Raw genomic sequence first — 19436 nt, forward strand, 5'->3', positions numbered from 1 at the left:
CCCGCTCCGATCCTCCAGCGCTGACTGGCGGAACGGACGGGGGAGGGGGTGGGTACGGCTGGCTCTGCCTCTAGATAGGCGGAGCCAGCTGTCAATCACGCAGCTGGGTGGATCGCAACAGTAATGTCCGGATCTGTCCCGGCTGCGGCGGTCTCAGTAGACCGCGAGCTGTAGCTCCCTATATACTGAGCTTTGGGTGACGGCAGGGCGCTAGTTTGTGTCCTCCCGTTACCCTGAGGAGAACTATGGGGGAAAGCCCCGACCCCATAGTTCTCCTTTAATATCTATTTTAAATTTTAATGTTTTGTAACAACATTTGTTCATTTTGATACAAACAAATCTTTGTGCACAAGAAATCTTTTCCCGGTCGTTCTATTCCGTGTTTCTTCTTGAGAAGTTTTATATATTATTTACTAGTATTTATTTTTTTCAATATTACACATTTTAAAATATTAAAATGATAAATAAATGTTTATATCTATTTTCCATTTCAATATTGTGTAATAATAACATTTGTTGATCTCTGTACGGATCTTTTCTGGGGTTCTATGGTCTCAGTTCCCCGTTTCCTCTCGGTAGTTGTAACATATTTAGGGATGACGTCACCTTGAGATTGATACAGTTGGTCACATTTGCTGCTCACCTTGGAAAGCCTCAACACACATGTTATGCTAACGGAGCTAACGAGTAACACCGCCATTGCGGTCCTCTCCTCGTTGCTCGGTTTTCTCCTGCGACCCCTCCCCCCCCAGGGGGGGAACCAAGGTGGTGACTACCGGAGCCTCTGCAGTCCTGTTTTGCTCACTCTGATGGGAGAATAGCTGCTGCTGCTATATTCATATAATCGGTTACAATCGCCCACATCGTATGTCCCTCCGGGTGGAGCCACGGCTGCAGCGAAACGCGTAGAGGAGTTTCCACAATAGTAACCGTCTATTGACTCCAACCGAGGACTCACAGATCATATTCACTCCTGTATATGAATATACGAGGTTTACGCCCAAATTTAGGTTGAGCACCAATATGCATTACAAAAAAAAATGTTTTGTACATTTTTAATGTTTCTTAGAAAACATAATAATTTTATACAATTTGAAATGTCTGTGAAGGTCCTACACTTGCCTCAAATGCCCCCCATGAGTTTCATCCCTTAAGCCTTTGGCTTTGGAACTGTTCCTTTTGCTTATATATGTACTCTATGGGTGTCTGAACAAGGACAGAGCGTTGTCACCCTATAACAGGAAGCGTCTGAACAAGGACTGAGTGTTGTCACCCTATAACAGGAAGTGCCTGAACAATGCAAGAGTGTTGTCCCCCTATAACAGGAAGGGCCTGAACAAGGACAGAGCGGTGTCACCCTATAACAGGAAGTGCCTAAACAAGGACCTCCATGGCAGGATCACCAAGGGTTATTCTATTTAAAAGCTGCTGATGTAAACAGACTGGAAATGACATGAACATGTTAAAGGTTCTGTGGGATTTCAGTGTTCAGGTTTATAGCTACCTTCGGCCATGAAGCCGATCGTTCGGTGGTTACGTTCGATCCCACACACAGCCGACCGCCGTGTGATCTCTATAGGCAGCCGTGGGAGTTGTCGGGGGATTGGTTCGGCGGGTTCTCGGCCTTGAGAGGTCAGCGGTCGGAAATTGAAACTTTTTTCAGGGTCACCTGCGGTGGTGGTGGTGATATTTATGGGGGGGGGGGGGGGTGTTCGGGGTGGATGTGTTGGGGCCCCCCCCGAACACCCCTCTGTCGTGCTTATCCTTTGTTTTATTGCTCCTCCGGGTCCCCAGGCTGGGAGGATTCCCCCGGGAGCCCTATTTGGATTCACAGCTTGCATCATGCAGTTCTTGATATAAACAGCTCGTCACTTGGGACTCCCCTGACATCTCCTGCGCTGCCTGTCACAGATCTGCGGATTATTCGTCTCCTCCGCACCGGGCTGGAAGCAGGGAACCGGCGACGTGTTTCCGTGTGTATGGACCGCACCGCTGGTAGGAGTTCTACATTGCACCAGAAATCAGAGATTTTGAGTTCTTTTCCCTTTTTGTGTCGTAGAATAACTTCCTAAGACGGGCTGAGAGTTGCGCAATGTGCTGCGGAGATGGTATTTAAAGGGGGGCTGTATGGGGGTAGGAGTCGAAATGTGCTGCAGGGACAGAAGGTGTGTGGGTAGTGGAATGTGCTGCAGATGTAGTATAAGGAGGTGAAATGAGCTGCGATAAATGCAGGTTTGTGCGATATGCTGCAGCCCGGGGGGGTCGAAGTATAAAAGCTACCCTCAGTATGAGCTCCAGAGACAGCCTTGAGTGTAGGATGGTGAGATGTGCTGCAGCCCCGGGGTCAAAGTGGCAACTGCGATGAGCAGGAGGTGAGATTAGTTCCAGAGATGGCTTTGTGTGCAATGTGCTGCAGCTGATGGGTTTACCTGTCTCTTCTTCTTTACGTGATGTGCTGCAGGCTAGGGGTTGCCCCGACTACCAGCTTACCTCAGTCTGTGTGATCTTCTGAAGCCCAAGGGTCAAAGTGGCAGCTGTGAGATGAGCTGCAGAGGTGGCTGTGTCTGCGATGTGCTGCAGATGAGGGGTTTTAGTGTCTCATCTTTTACATGATGTGCTGCAGCCCAGGGGTTCCACCGACTCTACTACCGTCTTCAGTTTGTGCGATGTGCTGCAGCCCAGGGGGTCGCACTGAAACTTATCAACGTTTACACGTAGCTGACCTTCTGTATTATCTATTGCTTGTGTCACTTCCCTTCTACATTCCATATGATTGCAAGCTCCTCGGGTCAGAGTCAGCCGACCTCTAGCTTCCTTGTTTGCTACATTGTGGTGAATCTTCTATGTTTATTGCCTGTCTTATAATTGTACAACGCTTTAAAATATGTTGGTGCTATAAAGTAAGGATACATGGTTATAAGTGGAGGTGATGGAGGTCTGTGCGATGTTCTGCAGGATGGGTGTTGTAGTGATAGTTCTCCATGTTCCCGGGTCTGTACACCCGCTGTGTCCATTATGAGGAGCTCCCACCATCCCTGTGCTGAGTTCCCGGGTCTGTCCCCCCGCTGTGCCCATTATGAGGGGCTCCCCCCATCCCTGTGCTGAGTCCCCGGGTCTGTACCCCCGCTGTGCCCTTTATGAGGGGCCCCCACCATCCCTGTGCTGAGTCCCCGGGTCTGTACCCCCGCTGTGCCCTTTATGAGGGGCCCCCACCATCCCTGTGCTGAGTCCCCGGGTCTGTACCCCCGCTGTGCCCTTTATGAGGGGCCCCCACCATCCCTGTGCTGAGTCCCCGGGTCTGTACCCCCGCTGTGCCCTTTATGAGGGGCCCCCACCATCCCTGTGCTGAGTCCCCGGGTCTGTACCCCCGCTGTGCCCTTTATGAGGGGCCCCCACCATCCCTGTGCTGAGTCCCCGGGTCTGTACCCCCGCTGTGCCCTTTATGAGGGGCCCCCACCATCCCTGTGCTGAGTCCCCGGGTCTGTACCCCCGCTGTGCCCTTTATGAGGGGCCCCCACCATCCCTGTGCTGAGTCCCCGGGTCTGTACCCCCGCTGTGCCCTTTATGAGGGGCCCCCACCATCCCTGTGCTGAGTCCCCGGGTCTGTACCCCCGCTGTGCCCTTTATGAGGGGCCCCCACCATCCCTGTGCTGAGTCCCCGGGTCTGTACCCCCGCTGTGCCCTTTATGAGGGGCCCCCACCATCCCTGTGCTGAGTCCCCGGGTCTGTACCCCCGCTGTGCCCTTTATGAGGGGCCCCCACCATCCCTGTGCTGAGTCCCCGGGTCTGTACCCCCGCTGTGCCCTTTATGAGGGGCCCCCACCATCCCTGTGCTGAGTCCCCGGGTCTGTACCCCCGCTGTGCCCTTTATGAGGGGCCCCCACCATCCCTGTGCTGAGTCCCCGGGTCTGTACACCCGCTGTGCCCATTATGAGGAGCTTGATTCTGCCATTAACACACTTGCTGTCTAGTGGTGACAACTCTCACCTTCCATCCTCCTATGGCGTTGTCACCTCTCTACAACCTACAGGCACATTACTGTGCATATGGTAAAGCCCAACGTAGCTGGGTGAAGGGACCCCATTCTTGGCCAATCGCAAAGCAGTAACTGAGCCATCCAGGCCAGTTTTATTCCAGGGTAATGCTGGGAGTTGTAGTTCCACAGCAGCTGGATAGACTGGGATTACTCCGAGGTGTCACGGTAGAGGGGGGAGGGGAATCCATTCTCACACAGACTCTAGAGGGATCCCATCGCTGTGTGTCGTCAGATTGCCTCATCCGGAGGGTCCTGAGATCTGGGAGCACCAATGATGAGAGTATTCCCCGGTCCCCGGGCTTTAAGGAGGAACTCTGATCTGCACACAAAGTAAATCTATACAATCTGCTCTACCTGCCAAAAGATCTGAAATTCTGTCCAGCCGGTTTTGTGATTGTGCGCAGTCAGAGCTCCACATCAACATCACCGCCTGCGACTGTCTGCAACTGAGGCCCCCCCCTGGGCTGGACGATCATAACAGAGCGGCCGCCATTATTATGTTTGCAGACCTGACCAATCATATACACAGACACAAGTCCATCGAGTTCATCCTATAGAGAGAAGAGAAACCTAAACCAGAACGCAGTGCGCACAGTCACCCCTCCCCCCCTGATGATCCAGAGGAAGGCACAATAAACCCCCGATAAAGCCGCCCATATACATCACGGTTCAATGCACTCCAACAAGGGGAACAAATCCCTTCTGATCCCGTAAGACAATCGGATATTCCGGGATCAGCAATCTCCGGAGTTTATACTTATAAGAAGTCAGTATCCAGGAATATTCCGAATACGTCACAGAGGGAACTGAGATGCTGAACCATCTCCGGGGGAGTCTATCCCACATGCTTACAGCTCTAACTGAGAAGAAGCCTTTCCCAATGTAAAGCTTCATACCCGAAACATATTAAACTGGAAGAAAAGAGAGAGAGAGACAAAGTTCCTGCTGAGCTCATAGTAAAGACACTCCCACTGCCAGCCTGATCTCTAGACACTCCCACTGCCAGCGTGATCTCTAGACACTCCCACTGCCAGCCTGATCTCTAGACACTCCCACTGCCAGCCTGATCTCTAGACACTCCCACTGCCAGCCTGATCTCTAGACAGTCCCACTGCCAGCCTGATACCTAGACACTCCCACTGCCAGCCTGATCTATAGACACTCCCACTGCCAGCCTGATCTATAGACACTCCCACTACCAGCCTGATCTATAGACACTCCCACTGCCAGCCTGATCTATAGACACTCCCACTACCAGCCTGATCTATAGACACTCCCACTGCCAGCCTGATTTCTAGACACTGCCACTGCCTGATCTCTGCTGGGAACCTGTAGTTGCTGCCCAGCAGGCTGAGGACATCTAGTGGCAATAAAAAATACTACGGCGACATTTCTGGATTGAAGCCGCAACTAATGATCATTTTCATAATCGATTAGTTGCCCGATGATTTTTTCGATGAATCAATTAATTGGATAAAAAAAAATTCCATGCCTTCCATAATTTAAAATAAAATACACGAATGCCGCGTTACAAACATTACGTCTACTTCAGAATAAAGATGCATGGACATTTTTCTGCAATCGAACTGCACTGGAACGCACGGCATTGCGGTTCCGTTCGTTCTATGGCGAGCCGATCACAATGGGTGGGAGGCGCGTTTGGGGTGCCATTGAGATGAATGGCACTGCAATGCACCTCCCCCAGCACAATTTGTGAAACCAAAAATGACTTTTTTCCCACCTTTGACAATTTTGTAAAAATAATTGTAATGTGAGCACACGGCGCTGGAATCGCTTCAGCCCGGGAATGACGGCCGCCAGGGGCGAGACTCCGCAGGTGGCAGCTGAATGTAAATACAGCAGGTAGTGGGCGGGGGGAATAGCCAGCCTGCTATTGGCCATTTCAAATTGAAATAGCCAATAGCAGGCTGGCGATTGCACGCCCCCACTGCTTGCTCTGCCCTCCCCAACCAACTAATCCATAATGAGAATAGTTGACAACTCTTCTCATAATCGATTATTATCAATGAATCGATTAGTTGGTTGCAGCCCTAGATTGGAGGTGATTGTTGCAGCCAAATCAGGTTTCGTTGTTATGATCTTGTATTGGGCTCTTCATTTTCTGCTGTTGTTCTTGGTTGGAGTTCTGCTGTAAACTGTTTTCAGTGCTGCCATTGCCCTTCTTGCCCCGGTGACAACCTTAAGGACAGGAAGTGAAATTTTTCCTGGTGGGGTTGTAAACTCTTCCCCGCTCCATCCACGGCCAATGGCTGATTTATGTTGGGACAATGTGAGATCACCAATTTCTATACTTATACAATGTTATTATGTGAACAGTAACATTGTCATCATTTGTATCCGGAATCATTGGGTTCCGTCCTTCTTCAGTACTACTAGTATGGTTCGGGGGACATGCTGAGACTTGTAGTTCTGCGCTCTGTATCCTGTCTCTTATGTTTGTGTCATTTCGCAGGTCTTCTGCTCCTTCCCGAGACCTCCAGCAGGTGAGACATCTCTCTATAAAAGGACTTCACCGGACATTATAAGATGACGAAGGTGAGTCACGAGATTTCCGCACTGACCGATCTCTGGGAATGTACTATGTAATCTGTCCCAGCAAGCCCCGCCCACCCCTAAGGACACCGCGGGCAATGCTTGCTGAGCAGTCCTGCGCTGATGAGATCCATTAGACTGGAGTAGCGGAGCACACACTATAGAATACGATTGTACAATCTGCTCTGGCTCTACTGTCAGCTATGTATATGAGGGCCGGCCCGATTGGATGGTTTAGGTTTGTCTCCATGGTGAATAGTTTTGGTAAATCTAAAGGTGAGAATATTCACTTCTCTTTTCCCTTAGTCCAATCAGCCGGCTGGGGCTGTGTTGTGTTCTTGACCAAGCTGCCCTGCTGTCTATGGTCTGGCTGCGCTGTCTGGCAGGGGTGCCTAGGTCATCTGACTGGCTGATCTGAATCACAAATCATTTGGAGGACAACAGAGTTCACATACATGTTTTGTAACTGTGTAGCTGCTTGCCCGGAGTTTAGCTTTGTTTTGGTGAATGATTGGTCGGTGAATGTATGGTGAATCAGCATGTGGCCCTCGGCCTGTAAAGCTGGCTATACATGTTATGATACGTGTTACAATAGGATTGCACAATCATTTTAGATTTACCAAGACATTGTAATGTAATGTGCTCACTTCCATTACATAGGTTCTGAGTGGTCACATGACATCAACACACTGTTCACCTTTAGTACATTGGTCCTGAGGGGATCACATGACCTCATCATACTTCCAGCTTTCACTGCATTGGCTGTGAGGGATCACATGATATAATATAATTGCCTACTTCCAGTACATAGGCTCTGAGTGGTCACATGACATCAGCACACTGCTCACGTCCAGTACATTGGCCCTGAGAGATCACATGACATCAACACACTGCACACGTCCAGTACATTGGCTCTGAGTGGTCACATGACATCAACACACTGTTCACTTCCAGTACATTGGTCCTGAGAGATCACATGACATCAGCACACTGCTCACGTCCAGTACATTGGTCCTGAGAGATCACATGACATCAACACACTGCACACGTCCAGTACATTGGCTCTGAGTGGTCACATGACATCAACACACTGTTCACTTCCAGTACATTGGTCCTGAGAGATCACATGACATCAGCACACTGCTCACGTCCAGTTCATTGGCCCTGAGAGATCACATGACATCAACACACTGCTCACATCCAGCACATTGGCCCTGATAGATCACATGACATCAGCACACTGCTCACGTCCAGTTCATTGGCCCTGAGAGATCACATGACTTTAATAACATTTATCATCTGGTCTATCAATAAAAATTGACGCTGGAATTTTAGTTCATTTTTCCAGCTGTTCCGGGTAATTTTCCAGCTCCGCCAAGGCTGAAATACATGGAGTTTGTCAGTTTATAAACTTTTTTTGTCACCCAAAATGAATGTATTCCTCCCGGTTTCATTATTTGCAATGACAGGAAGCTGATCGATGGAATTTCCTCTAATTTACGGCATTTTCTTATGTTTTACATTTTTGTTCACCAGTCTGCCCACTTTGTACACTTGGTTTTGGCATTCACCTTCCGACGCCGCATTCCGCTAAATTGCCGTAATATCAGGCGAGCGTACGATCGGTCATTCCAGCGATCATCGTATGTGTGGTCTGCGTGATCGCGGCGCTCCCCGTGTCAGGAAGTGACACGCACCTGTTTTCTTTGTGTTTTCTCTCAGCTTTGCGTCGGTAATTATCTTGTTTTGCTGCCAGTCATGGAAAGTGACTATTTTTAGCCTCAAATTCACGTTGTGAGGTTAATTAAAATCTCTCGCTCCTCGTCTCCTCTGCGCTCACATCTGACAAGATTTTCAATCTTCCAATTTGTGAGACGTGAGAAGAAGTCTGAGAATCTCATGTTTTCTGTGACGCAGAATTTAGCAAAAGTGCAAAAATTATTTAATAATAAAATGTATAAAATAAAATAATAATAACCAAATAAAAGATACATTGTAGAGATCAGCGCCTGACATCCAACAGAGAGAGGAGACAAATTACACGACTGGGTATAGCAAGGTCCCAGCAAACATTGCCGGAGCTCCCCGCAGTCACAGACTATCATTGTATATAGATATAGCTCTAACATATACCATAGCTGTGTACAGAGGACACTAAGCCAGTCACATCAGTCTCTGTACAGAGGAGCTTACACTCTAATGTCCCCTCCCCCACAGTCACATCAGTCTCTGGACAGAGGAGCTTACACTCTAATGTCCCCTCCCCCACAGTCACATCAGTCTCTGGACAGAGGAGCTTACACTCTAATGTCCCCTCCCCACAGTCACCCACTATTATTATTATACATTTATATAACCTTGACGTACTCGCCAGTGCTCACACACATGAGGTGATACATCGTATATACGTTGTTATTATATATCTGTGTTGTATGTTTATAGAGCAGATTATTTGCCCTCTTGTAGATTGTCACCCGCCCGTCCTTAGTACGCTGCTATTATCTTCATTAGGGGATCGCTCCCTGTAGGTTGTTGGTACACATGTGACCTCTATAAACTCTCTCTGGGGGACTCGCATAGTTGCCAAGTAGCTAAATCATTTCCAGGGACACTTTGCTGCTGACTGGCTGTATCTAGGTTGGTTACGCACAACACGGCCTCAGAGGACAACGCACTACACCCGGTGTGTACCAGCTGAATACACTGAATATTCTTCAATACTTCTCATTTATAATACATTCATAAACCGGTGACTGGCAGCAGATGATGAGTCTGATATGTAGATAAAGAGACGACTGAAGGAGAACAACTTTCTCAGAGCAATCTTAAAGGGGAATTAAACCTTCTTTTTGCATAAATCTTTGGATAGCTGGAAGTAGATACCGTGTTTCCCCGAAAATAAGACACTGTCTTATATTTTTTTTGCCCCCAAAAACCACACTAGGTCTTATTTTCAGGGGATGTCTTATTTTTTTTTTAATGTGCAACAAAATTTACAACAATCCAAAGTTATCCGGTGTCACTCCGCCTGTCACAGTAACCGGCGCTATAGAGGAAGTATCTGCTAATGCGTCTCTGCTCCCTCCGCCGCCGCAGCATGCTTTCTACAGCGCCGGCTTCCTTTGCCATCAGGGACAGCGGTACCAGCGGTGCAGCAGTGGGGACATCAGACAGTGGACAGCGCGGTAAAGTACGGTACCATTTATCGGTACACAATACAGTACAGTACCATTACATTAAGCAGTACCTTCAGGGGGACAGCAGTTGGTGAAGTCCGGTACTGGAGTGCTCCCTGTCACTGTGCTGGCCGGAGGGAGTCCCCTGTCATCCCCTTAATACAGTATGTCCCTGCAGGCCGATACCATCTCTCCTGCTCTTCCCCCTCACATGCTACCACCAAACTAGGTCTTATTTTCGGGGTAGGTCTTATTTTCGGGGTAGGTCTTATTTTCGGGGTAGGTCTTATTTTTTGTGCACTCCTACCCTACTTCATCTCCTTCCCTCCCTGCATCCCTTCTACAATTAGAGAAAAGTCCTCCTTTAAATAACACCATACATGTGATACAATCTTGTTGTGTCTTTCAGAGCTGCTATGAATGCGCAGAGAAGAACCCCGCCCACAGCCTGTGTACGCGCTGCAACAAGTGGTTGTGCAGCACATGCGCTGAACAGCACCGACACAGCAAGGGGAGCGGAGAGCATTATCTGTCGCAGAGGACAGGTACTCGCTGCTGGTGGAATGCGGGATGAGCTGTGCCTAAGATTCATGACCTTTAGAGTAGCCATGAGGGTAATATTTATACATCCAGGGTATTGGTAGGCCGCGTTGACCAGCTTTTGTTTCATTTGGTCTTTGAAAATGATGGAAATATCTAGAAAATTGCGGTATATACGCTCAGAATTACACCGCAGACATGATTGACACTAAGGATGGAGGATGGAAAGTTCCTTTAACTGAGAGCAGCCAATCGTATTTTGTGTTTTCTCTTCCCATAATAAGATGTAGGACCTGATTGGCCCCCATGCAGGGCGCGAGTCCCGCTTCTTTTTTCCTGCAATGTATTTCAAGAATTACAAAGATTAAAAATAAAGAAAGAAAGAAATGGAATCATCTTCATCTTTGGATTACAAAATATGTTTATACAATGTTTCCTTTTTTAAAAATGTTTGAAGCTTTCTGTTTGTGCTCCGCAGGGACCGACGGCAGCTCCGGTAACGTCTTGTATTGCCCCCTTCACACTCAGGAGACGCTGAAGTTATTCTGCGAGTCATGTGACAGTCTGATCTGCCGCCATTGCCTCGTCCTGGAGCACAAGGATCACAGGTGGGAGAGCCGGAGTGCCGCCAAGTGTGAGCGGCACGCGCTACGCACATCGCTCATCATATAGGGATCAGATGGAAGACTTTGCGTAGTCATTGGGTCTGAAATAAACAAGAGCAGCATCTCTCATATGAGAGCCCATAGTGAACGCTGATTGTCCGCTATTGGTCAATGTGTACGGTTCAGTCCCATTGTGGCAATGACCCCCTAAGGAGCTGCAGGGATTTTAACTAATCTAGCCTAATGGTCGATGGCAGTAAGGACCCCACACAAGTGGTGATAGAGTCCAGTATACTTCTTTATTTAAGAAAAACAAACAACATAGAAAATCCAACGCATTTCAGGTTCATACACCCCCCTTATGTACGTCAAGACACTTCAGGAATTCCTGGATTCAGAAGGGTGAAAAGTATTTTTCCTTCTCTGGATCAGATCAGTTCACCCAAAGGACTTCAAGGGGGATCCTGCTCCTAAGGATGACCACTCCTTTATAATATTGGACATTAATTTAGGAGATCTCAATGCCACTTGAGTATACATTCCAAATTCCTGTTGGTGACGTGCCCTGTAGCTGCACCCAGACACTCAACGACCCAACAACAGCTACAGACAATTGCAATTTATTGACTCAGTAGTCTTAGGGAGAGAGCATTAGATACCCAAACCACCAGCAGACATTCCTCCGCATAAAAGACCTCTCCGAGAACTCTTTAGGGTAGATAGGATGATTGGGATACTATGTTCCAGAATTAATTGGAACTCTACCACAGATCAGCGGAGGACTTCCTAGACCTCTGTCACAATCCAGTGCAAAATCTGTAGACCTGTCTGGTCGGCTGCTTCTCAGGTTCTATGGTCTCTGCCACAGGCTGGTTCAGGAATCTTTAGACCTCTGCCACAGGCGGGTTAAGGAATCTTTAGACCTCTGCCACAGGCGGGTTAAGGAATCTTTAGACCTCTGCCACAGGCCGGTTAAGGAATCTTTAGACCTCTGCCATAGACCAGGTCAGGAGGCTCAAGGCCCAGATGGAAGAACAAACGCCATTCTCGGTTCTGGCTCCCTCCTCCAGGCAAAAGCCTTGGGGGCAGTGACCCTCCTAGAAGGTGGCCCCCAAAATGTTTCTTCTTCCTCAGCCTACACCATTGGAATAAAGGCCTCAGTGACTGGCCAAAGCAGAATAAATATTCATAACTCTATACATTGTATCTACTCCATCTAACTATTGGAGAAGTTGAGAACACCCCAATAGGCAATAGGCAGAGACAGTCAATGACCTGAGCTTAGGGGAAACCCAACAATCCCGGATAACATAAACAAAGCTCAGTCTGGCTACAGTTTAGATGCAAACCACAAACTTAACAAGGGACAATCCAGCTTAAAGGAGAACTATGGGGTTAAGGCTTTTCCCCATAGTTCTCCTTAGGGTAACGGGAGGACACCAACTAGCGTCCTCCCGTCACACTGGGCTCAGTATACCGCGAGCTGTAGCTCGCGGGATATACTGAGACGCCGCAGTATACCGTGAGCAGCTTCTCGCGGTATACTGAGACGCCGCAGCTGAAGCGGATCCCGGCAATTGTGCTGGGATCCGCCCAGTTGCGTGACTGACAACTGGCTCTGCCTATCTAAAGGCAGAGCCAGCTGTACCCGCCCCCTCCCCCGTCCGTTCCACCAGTCAGCGCTGGCGGATCGGAGCGGGGAGGGGGGAATCCAGCCCCTCCCCTGTCACGGCAGAGAGCCGTGACAGGATCGAGAGGTGAGCGAACGCCGGTATGTGTTCTCTCACCTCCCGATCTACTGAGCCGGCCTGTGACAGTCTCATTGTCACAGGTCGGCTAGAACTATGAGGGGAGTGAAAAGCACTCATCTCATAGTTCTCCTTTAAGGTTGGGTCCCTACACCATGTGTATTGAACATCCAAATAAAGTGGCTTAAGTGCCTTTCTGATTAGCTGTGCTGTTCCTTTGTGTGTGTGTCGGGGGGCGGGTAGGACTCGGATGGTTTGCGGAATTCTGTTGTCATTCATATAGGTTCGGGCTGCTAACGTAGAAGGAAACCTTACAAATTAAGAGTTCCTCTTTGAGATTGTACATTGTTATGAGGAGTACCAGAGGATAAGATGTCAAAAATGAAAACCTTTGTTTGATGTGTCCTCCGGTTGCCTTACTGTTATCGCTCCACCGATTGTCCACCGACAGTCTGACACCTTCAGTCCTTATTAAATGCACAGTGGGTCACATTTCAAACCTAAGCCCTGCAGAAGGGGGTGGCTACATCCCTTGAAATGCATTGGCCTCTGATATATCTAATAATAAAATAATATATCTAATAATAGAAAATACAAAAAGAAAATAATTGACAAGCAAGATTAATCGCTAAATACAGGCGCGTCATGCAAGCAACCGATCAGCATCAAAAAAATAAAGCAGCTGAATGCTCTGATATTTATTACTGGACTCTCCACTCCAGGCAGCGGCGTATGGAGCCATGTATGTGCTGCTTCCATCCAGAGCATTCACATTAATCAGCATTCATCATCCTATAGGTTACATAGTTACATACCGTGTTTCCCCAAAAATAAGACAGTGTCTTATATTTTTTTTTCTACGAAAAAAGACACTAGGTCTTATTTTCGGAAAGGTTCAATTTACAAAGCTAGCATGCCTAGACAGGATCCGTATTTATTATGTCAGTTATTTTCAATGAGTCTAATGAGATTTTAAGTTGCATGACTAAAGTAAAGATTCTTACCCTTATGTTAAAGCTTTATGATTTGAACCTATTGACTGCACTGTACGGATGAATGCTGCAGTCTGATTGGCTGCTATAGGTGGTGGCCCCTAAAACAACCTCACTGTTCTGTGCACGGCTTCTATTAGACCAGCCTGAGCTCCGCACTGAGATTTCTGTGTTGTCCTCTCAGGTTCCGGAGGCTGGAGGAGGCTCTGCAGAATCAGCGGGTTCTGCTGGAAAATGTAATCACACAAGTGGAGGAGAAGAAAATTGTCGTGCAAGCAGCCGGGAAACAGATAGAGGACCGGTGAGTGATACCTGTGCTACAATGTGGCTCAAAAAGACGCTAGAAAGGAAGAAAGTAAATCAGAGCGAGAAAAATTCAGAATTTAAAACATGCAATGCATGCACATTTCTCCATGGATTATCCCTCTGAAGACCCTGCAAGTACAGAAAAATACATAACCTAATTGGAAATGTTCAGATACCAGTGCCGATACCAGTGCCGATACCAGTTCAGATACCAGTGCCGATACCCGTGCAGATACCAGTGCCGATACCAGTTCAGATACCAGTGCAGATACCAGTGCAGATACCAGTGCCGATACCCGTGCCGATACCCGTGCAGATACCAGTGCCGATACCAGTGCCGATACCCGTGCCGATACCAGTGCAGATACCAGTTCAGATACCAGTACCAATACCAGTGCCGATACCCGTGCCGATACTTGGCATTTTCATTAGAACTCCCAGGGTGGCAGCGGTTGCAGCTGGGACCGGGCTCTGGCGCTCCACCACTGTCCTGAAATCATCAGTCTGTATTGTTTTAGAAAAACTGTCACATGGTAATAAACAAAAATGTATCAGTACTCGTACTCGCAAAACTGGTATTGGTGCATCACTAATATTTATATTTATAAAAACAAAATCATACATTATAACAGAGATGTACAAATCCCGGGAGCTCCGTGTGCTCCTTACACATGACAGCCGCCTCCTAACTTCTGAATGTTTCTCTAGTCTGGTCTTGGAGCTGGAAAAGTATCTGTACTTGTACTGAGTGCTGTACTTGGTATCTGAACATCTCTACACCTAACATTAAAAGTTGTAACTGATGACAGGTCTGAAACCTTCAGCTGAATGGAGAAATGGTGAGGAATGGTTCTGTAGATTCTGACAGTTCTCTTCTTGTGTTTCTCAGGCTGTATGAAATGAAACACATGCACCGGAAGGTGGAGAACCAGATCAAAATGACCAAGATGGTGATTATTAATGAGCTGAGCAAGAGGATGAACTCACTGCTGGAGCAGCTGGAGGTGAGGAGGTCCATCACAGGTGGGGTTGGGGGAGACAAGAATAGGATACGACGTGGGGCATATTTCTGGTATACTGGGGTATGTTAGTGGTATAGGTGGAGGTATAAATGCTGGTGTATGTTCCTGATATGGTGGGGTATAAATGCTGGGGTATCTTCCTGGTATGGTGGGGGGTATAAATGCTGGAGGTATGTTACTGGTATTGTGGAGGTATAAATGCTGGAGGTATGTTACTGGTATGGTGGAGGTATACATTTTGGCCTGTTTTACTGGTGTGGGTGGGGTATAAATGCTGTGGTATGTTCCTGGTATGATGGTGGTATAAATCCTGGGGTATGTTCCTGGTATTGGGGGTATAAATGTTGGGGGATGTTCCTGGTATGGGGGGTATAAATGCGGGGGGTATGTTCCTGGTATGGGGGCTATAAATGCTGGGGGTATGTTCCTGGTATAAATTCTGGGGGGATGTTCCTGGTATGGGGGGTATAAATGCGGGGGGTATGTTCCTGGTATGGGGGCTATAAATGCTGGGGGTATGTTCCTGGTATAAATTCTGGGGGGATGTTCCTGGTATGGGGGGTATAAATGCGGGGGGTATGTTCCTGGTATGGGGGCTATAAATGCTGGGGGTATGTTCCTGGTATAAATTCTGGGGGGATGTTCCTGGTATGGGGGGTATAAATGCGGGGGGTATGTTCCTGGTATGGGGGCTATAAATGCTGGGGGTATGTTCCTGGTATAAATTCTGGGGGGATGTTCCTGGTATGGGGGGTATAAATGCGGGGGGTATGTTCCTGGTATGGGGGCTATAAATGCTGGGGGTATGTTCCTGGTATAAATTCTGGGGGGATGTTCCTGGTATGGGGGGTATAAATGCGGGGGGTATGTTCCTGGTATGGGGGCTATAAATGCTGGGGGTATGTTCCTGGTATAAATTCTGGGGGGATGTTCCTGGTATGGGGGGTATAAATGCGGGGGGTATGTTCCTGGTATGGGGGCTATAAATGCTGGGGGTATGTTCCTGGTATAAATTCTGGGGGGATGTTCCTGGTATGGGGGGTATAAATGCGGGGGGTATGTTCCTGGTATGGGGGCTATAAATGCTGGGGGTATGTTCCTGGTATAAATTCTGGGGGGATGTTCCTGGTATGGGGGGTATAAATGCGGGGGGTATGTTCCTGGTATGGGGGCTATAAATGCTGGGGGTATGTTCCTGGTATAAATTCTGGGGGGATGTTCCTGGTATGGGGGGTATAAATGCGGGGGGTATGTTCCTGGTATGGGGGCTATAAATGCTGGGGGTATGTTCCTGGTATAAATTCTGGGGGGATGTTCCTGGTATGGGGGGTATAAATGCGGGGGGTATGTTCCTGGTATGGGGGCTATAAATGCTGGGGGTATGTTCCTGGTATAAATTCTGGGGGGATGTTCCTGGTATGGGGGGTATAAATGCGGGGGGTATGTTCCTGGTATGGGGGCTATAAATGCTGGGGGTATGTTCCTGGTATAAATTCTGGGGGGATGTTCCTGGTATGGGGGGTATAAATGCGGGGGGTATGTTCCTGGTATGGGGGCTATAAATGCTGGGGGTATGTTCCTGGTATAAATTCTGGGGGGATGTTCCTGGTATGGGGGGTATAAATGCGGGGGGTATGTTCCTGGTATGGGGGCTATAAATGCTGGGGGTATGTTCCTGGTATAAATTCTGGGGGGATGTTCCTGGTATGGGGGGTATAAATGCGGGGGGTATGTTCCTGGTATGGGGGCTATAAATGCTGGGGGTATGTTCCTGGTATAAATTCTGGGGGGATGTTCCTGGTATGGGGGGTATAAATGCGGGGGGTATGTTCCTGGTATGGGGGCTATAAATGCTGGGGGTATGTTCCTGGTATAAATTCTGGGGGGATGTTCCTGGTATGGGGGGTATAAATGCGGGGGGTATGTTCCTGGTATGGGGGCTATAAATGCTGGGGGTATGTTCCTGGTATAAATTCTGGGGGGATGTTCCTGGTATGGGGGGTATAAATGCGGGGGGTATGTTCCTGGTATGGGGGCTATAAATGCTGGGGGTATGTTCCTGGTATAAATTCTGGGGGGATGTTCCTGGTATGGGGGGTATAAATGCGGGGGGTATGTTCCTGGTATGGGGGCTATAAATGCTGGGGGTATGTTCCTGGTATAAATTCTGGGGGGATGTTCCTGGTATGGGGGGTATAAATGCGGGGGGTATGTTCCTGGTATGGGGGCTATAAATGCTGGGGGTATGTTCCTGGTATAAATTCTGGGGGGATGTTCCTGGTATGGGGGGTATAAATGCGGGGGGTATGTTCCTGGTATGGGGGCTATAAATGCTGGGGGTATGTTCCTGGTATAAATTCTGGGGGGATGTTCCTGGTATGGGGGGTATAAATGCGGGGGGTATGTTCCTGGTATGGGGGCTATAAATGCTGGGGGTATGTTCCTGGTATAAATTCTGGGGGGATGTTCCTGGTATGGGGGGTATAAATGCGGGGGGTATGTTCCTGGTATGGGGGCTATAAATGCTGGGGGTATGTTCCTGGTATAAATTCTGGGGGGATGTTCCTGGTATGGGGGGTATAAATGCGGGGGGTATGTTCCTGGTATGGGGGCTATAAATGCTGGGGGTATGTTCCTGGTATAAATTCTGGGGGGATGTTCCTGGTATTGGGGGATTTTCACCATCATTTGAATGAAGGGAAAATAATCCGACCCAATGCTTCTCCAATTTATAAACACCTTGTGTGGTCACTCCTGCTGTCCTTCGCTCTGACATTGAGATGTGCTGGAAACCAGCAGCGTGGATTCTGATCTCCCCCCTCTGCAGCGTGTCACACAATTCTCTTCTCATCCACAGAAAATCACCAACGAGAAGCAGCAGAAGTTTGAGCAGCATTTGCAGTCGGTGCTGGTACTGAACCGTCAGCTGGATCACGTACAGAACTTCATCAACTGGGCCATGTACAGCAAGAACAGCGTCCCCTTCCTGTTCAGCAAGGAGCTGGTATGTCTAATACACTGTAAACCGCATTACTGCACATACAGGACACTGGCGGAGAAGACCCGGCCTTACAATCAGCATTCCAAGTCATCCCAATGGTGTTCAGTAGGGTTGAGGTCAGGGCCCTGTGCAGGACACTCGGGTTCCTCCACCAAACTTCTGGATGTGTTGCTAGCAGCGCCTTTCATTACACTTGTAATTTGTTTAAAATCTTTATTTGTTAGGAACAACAGATACAGCCAACATGTTTCTGGGGACCTCCCACCCCCCTTCTGTAAAGGAGAACTCTGTGGTCAGTGTTTTTCCCCATAATTCTCCTTAGGGTAACGGGAGGACACAAGCTAGCGTCCTCCCGTCACCCTAGGCTCAGTATATAGGGAGCTGCAGCTCGCGGTATACTGAGACGCCGCAGCTAAAGCGGATCCCGACGTAGATGACGGGATCCGCCCAGCTGCGTGAGTGACAGCTGGCTCTGCATATCTAGAGGCAGAGCCAGCTGTACCCGCCCCCCTCCCCCGTCCGTTCCGCCAGTCAGCGCTGGCAGATCGGAGCGGGGAGAGGGGAATCCAGCCCCTCCCCCTGTCACGGCAGAGAGCCGTGACAGGATCGAGAGGTGAGCGAACGCCGGTATGTGTTCTCTCACTTCCCGATCTACTGAGCCGACCTGTGACAGTCTCATTGTACAGGTCGGCTAGAACTATGAGGTGAGTGAAAAGCTCCTCCCCCCCCTCATAGTTCTCCTTTAAGGCTTAGACCATGTGATTGGTGAAATCTTTAGGATGGAATGATTCAGAGAGCCTGGAGGCCAAACCAAAGCTAGCATTGTCCTAATGACATGTGAACAGCTGACTGGATCTATTTCATCAATCACATCGTCCAAGCCCCGAAGAAGGGGGAGTCATGGCCCCTAAAACACGTTGTGTGTATAAGTTGTTCCTAACAAATAAAGAGTTCAAATGAATTTCAAGCTAGATGGAGGTAGGTACTAGGTGCTCCCAGCCACACACCCAGAACCTGGTCATCTGTTGTGCGATTGGACTATCTTGATTAGAGGGGCAGCAGGCTATTGCCCAGAACAGGGTCCGTACCAGCTGCCATAAACTAAACTCTGGGGAGGAAAACACATTTCAACTTTAATTCATTTTAATTGGCCTCTATTCACATCAATCCAGCGTTATCACGCACACCTACCAGATCCATCCCAAACTGGTCACACCGTGTCTTTATGGAGCTGGCTTTGTACACAGGGGACAGTCATTGTGGGACAGAAAATGGTCTTCACCAAACTATGACCACAAGGCTGGAAGAACACAATTGTCTACAATGTCTTTGTATATTGTAATATTAAGAGATCCCTTCCCTGGAAACACCTGAACTCAATCATTGGGGGCAGGGCCGGATTTACTATCCCTGCCGTCCCAAGGCCAGGTTCTGCTATGCGCCCCTCTCCCCACATC

General features: G+C 48.5%; 1 protein-coding gene across 1 annotated transcript in view; it reads left to right on the top strand.

The window, feature by feature from the left end:
- Positions 1-6583: 6583 nt before the first annotated feature.
- The window catches only part of TRIM66 (tripartite motif containing 66), a 41100-nt gene continuing 28247 nt past the window's right edge, over positions 6584-19436 (top strand). The window contains exons 1-7 of the mRNA XM_018573691.1: positions 6584-6592; positions 10175-10296; positions 10410-10414; positions 10763-10913; positions 13835-13951; positions 14846-14960; positions 17836-17982. Coding sequence (XP_018429193.1) covers positions 6584-6592; positions 10175-10296; positions 10410-10414; positions 10763-10913; positions 13835-13951; positions 14846-14960; positions 17836-17982 — 666 coding nt within the window. The remainder of the gene's footprint in view (positions 6593-10174; positions 10297-10409; positions 10415-10762; positions 10914-13834; positions 13952-14845; positions 14961-17835; positions 17983-19436) is intronic.

Source organism: Nanorana parkeri, unplaced genomic scaffold, assembly GCF_000935625.1.
Source record: "Nanorana parkeri isolate BGI_ZX_2015 unplaced genomic scaffold, ASM93562v1 scaffold2488, whole genome shotgun sequence".
In the NCBI taxonomy this organism is placed as follows: domain Eukaryota; kingdom Metazoa; phylum Chordata; class Amphibia; order Anura; family Dicroglossidae; genus Nanorana; species Nanorana parkeri.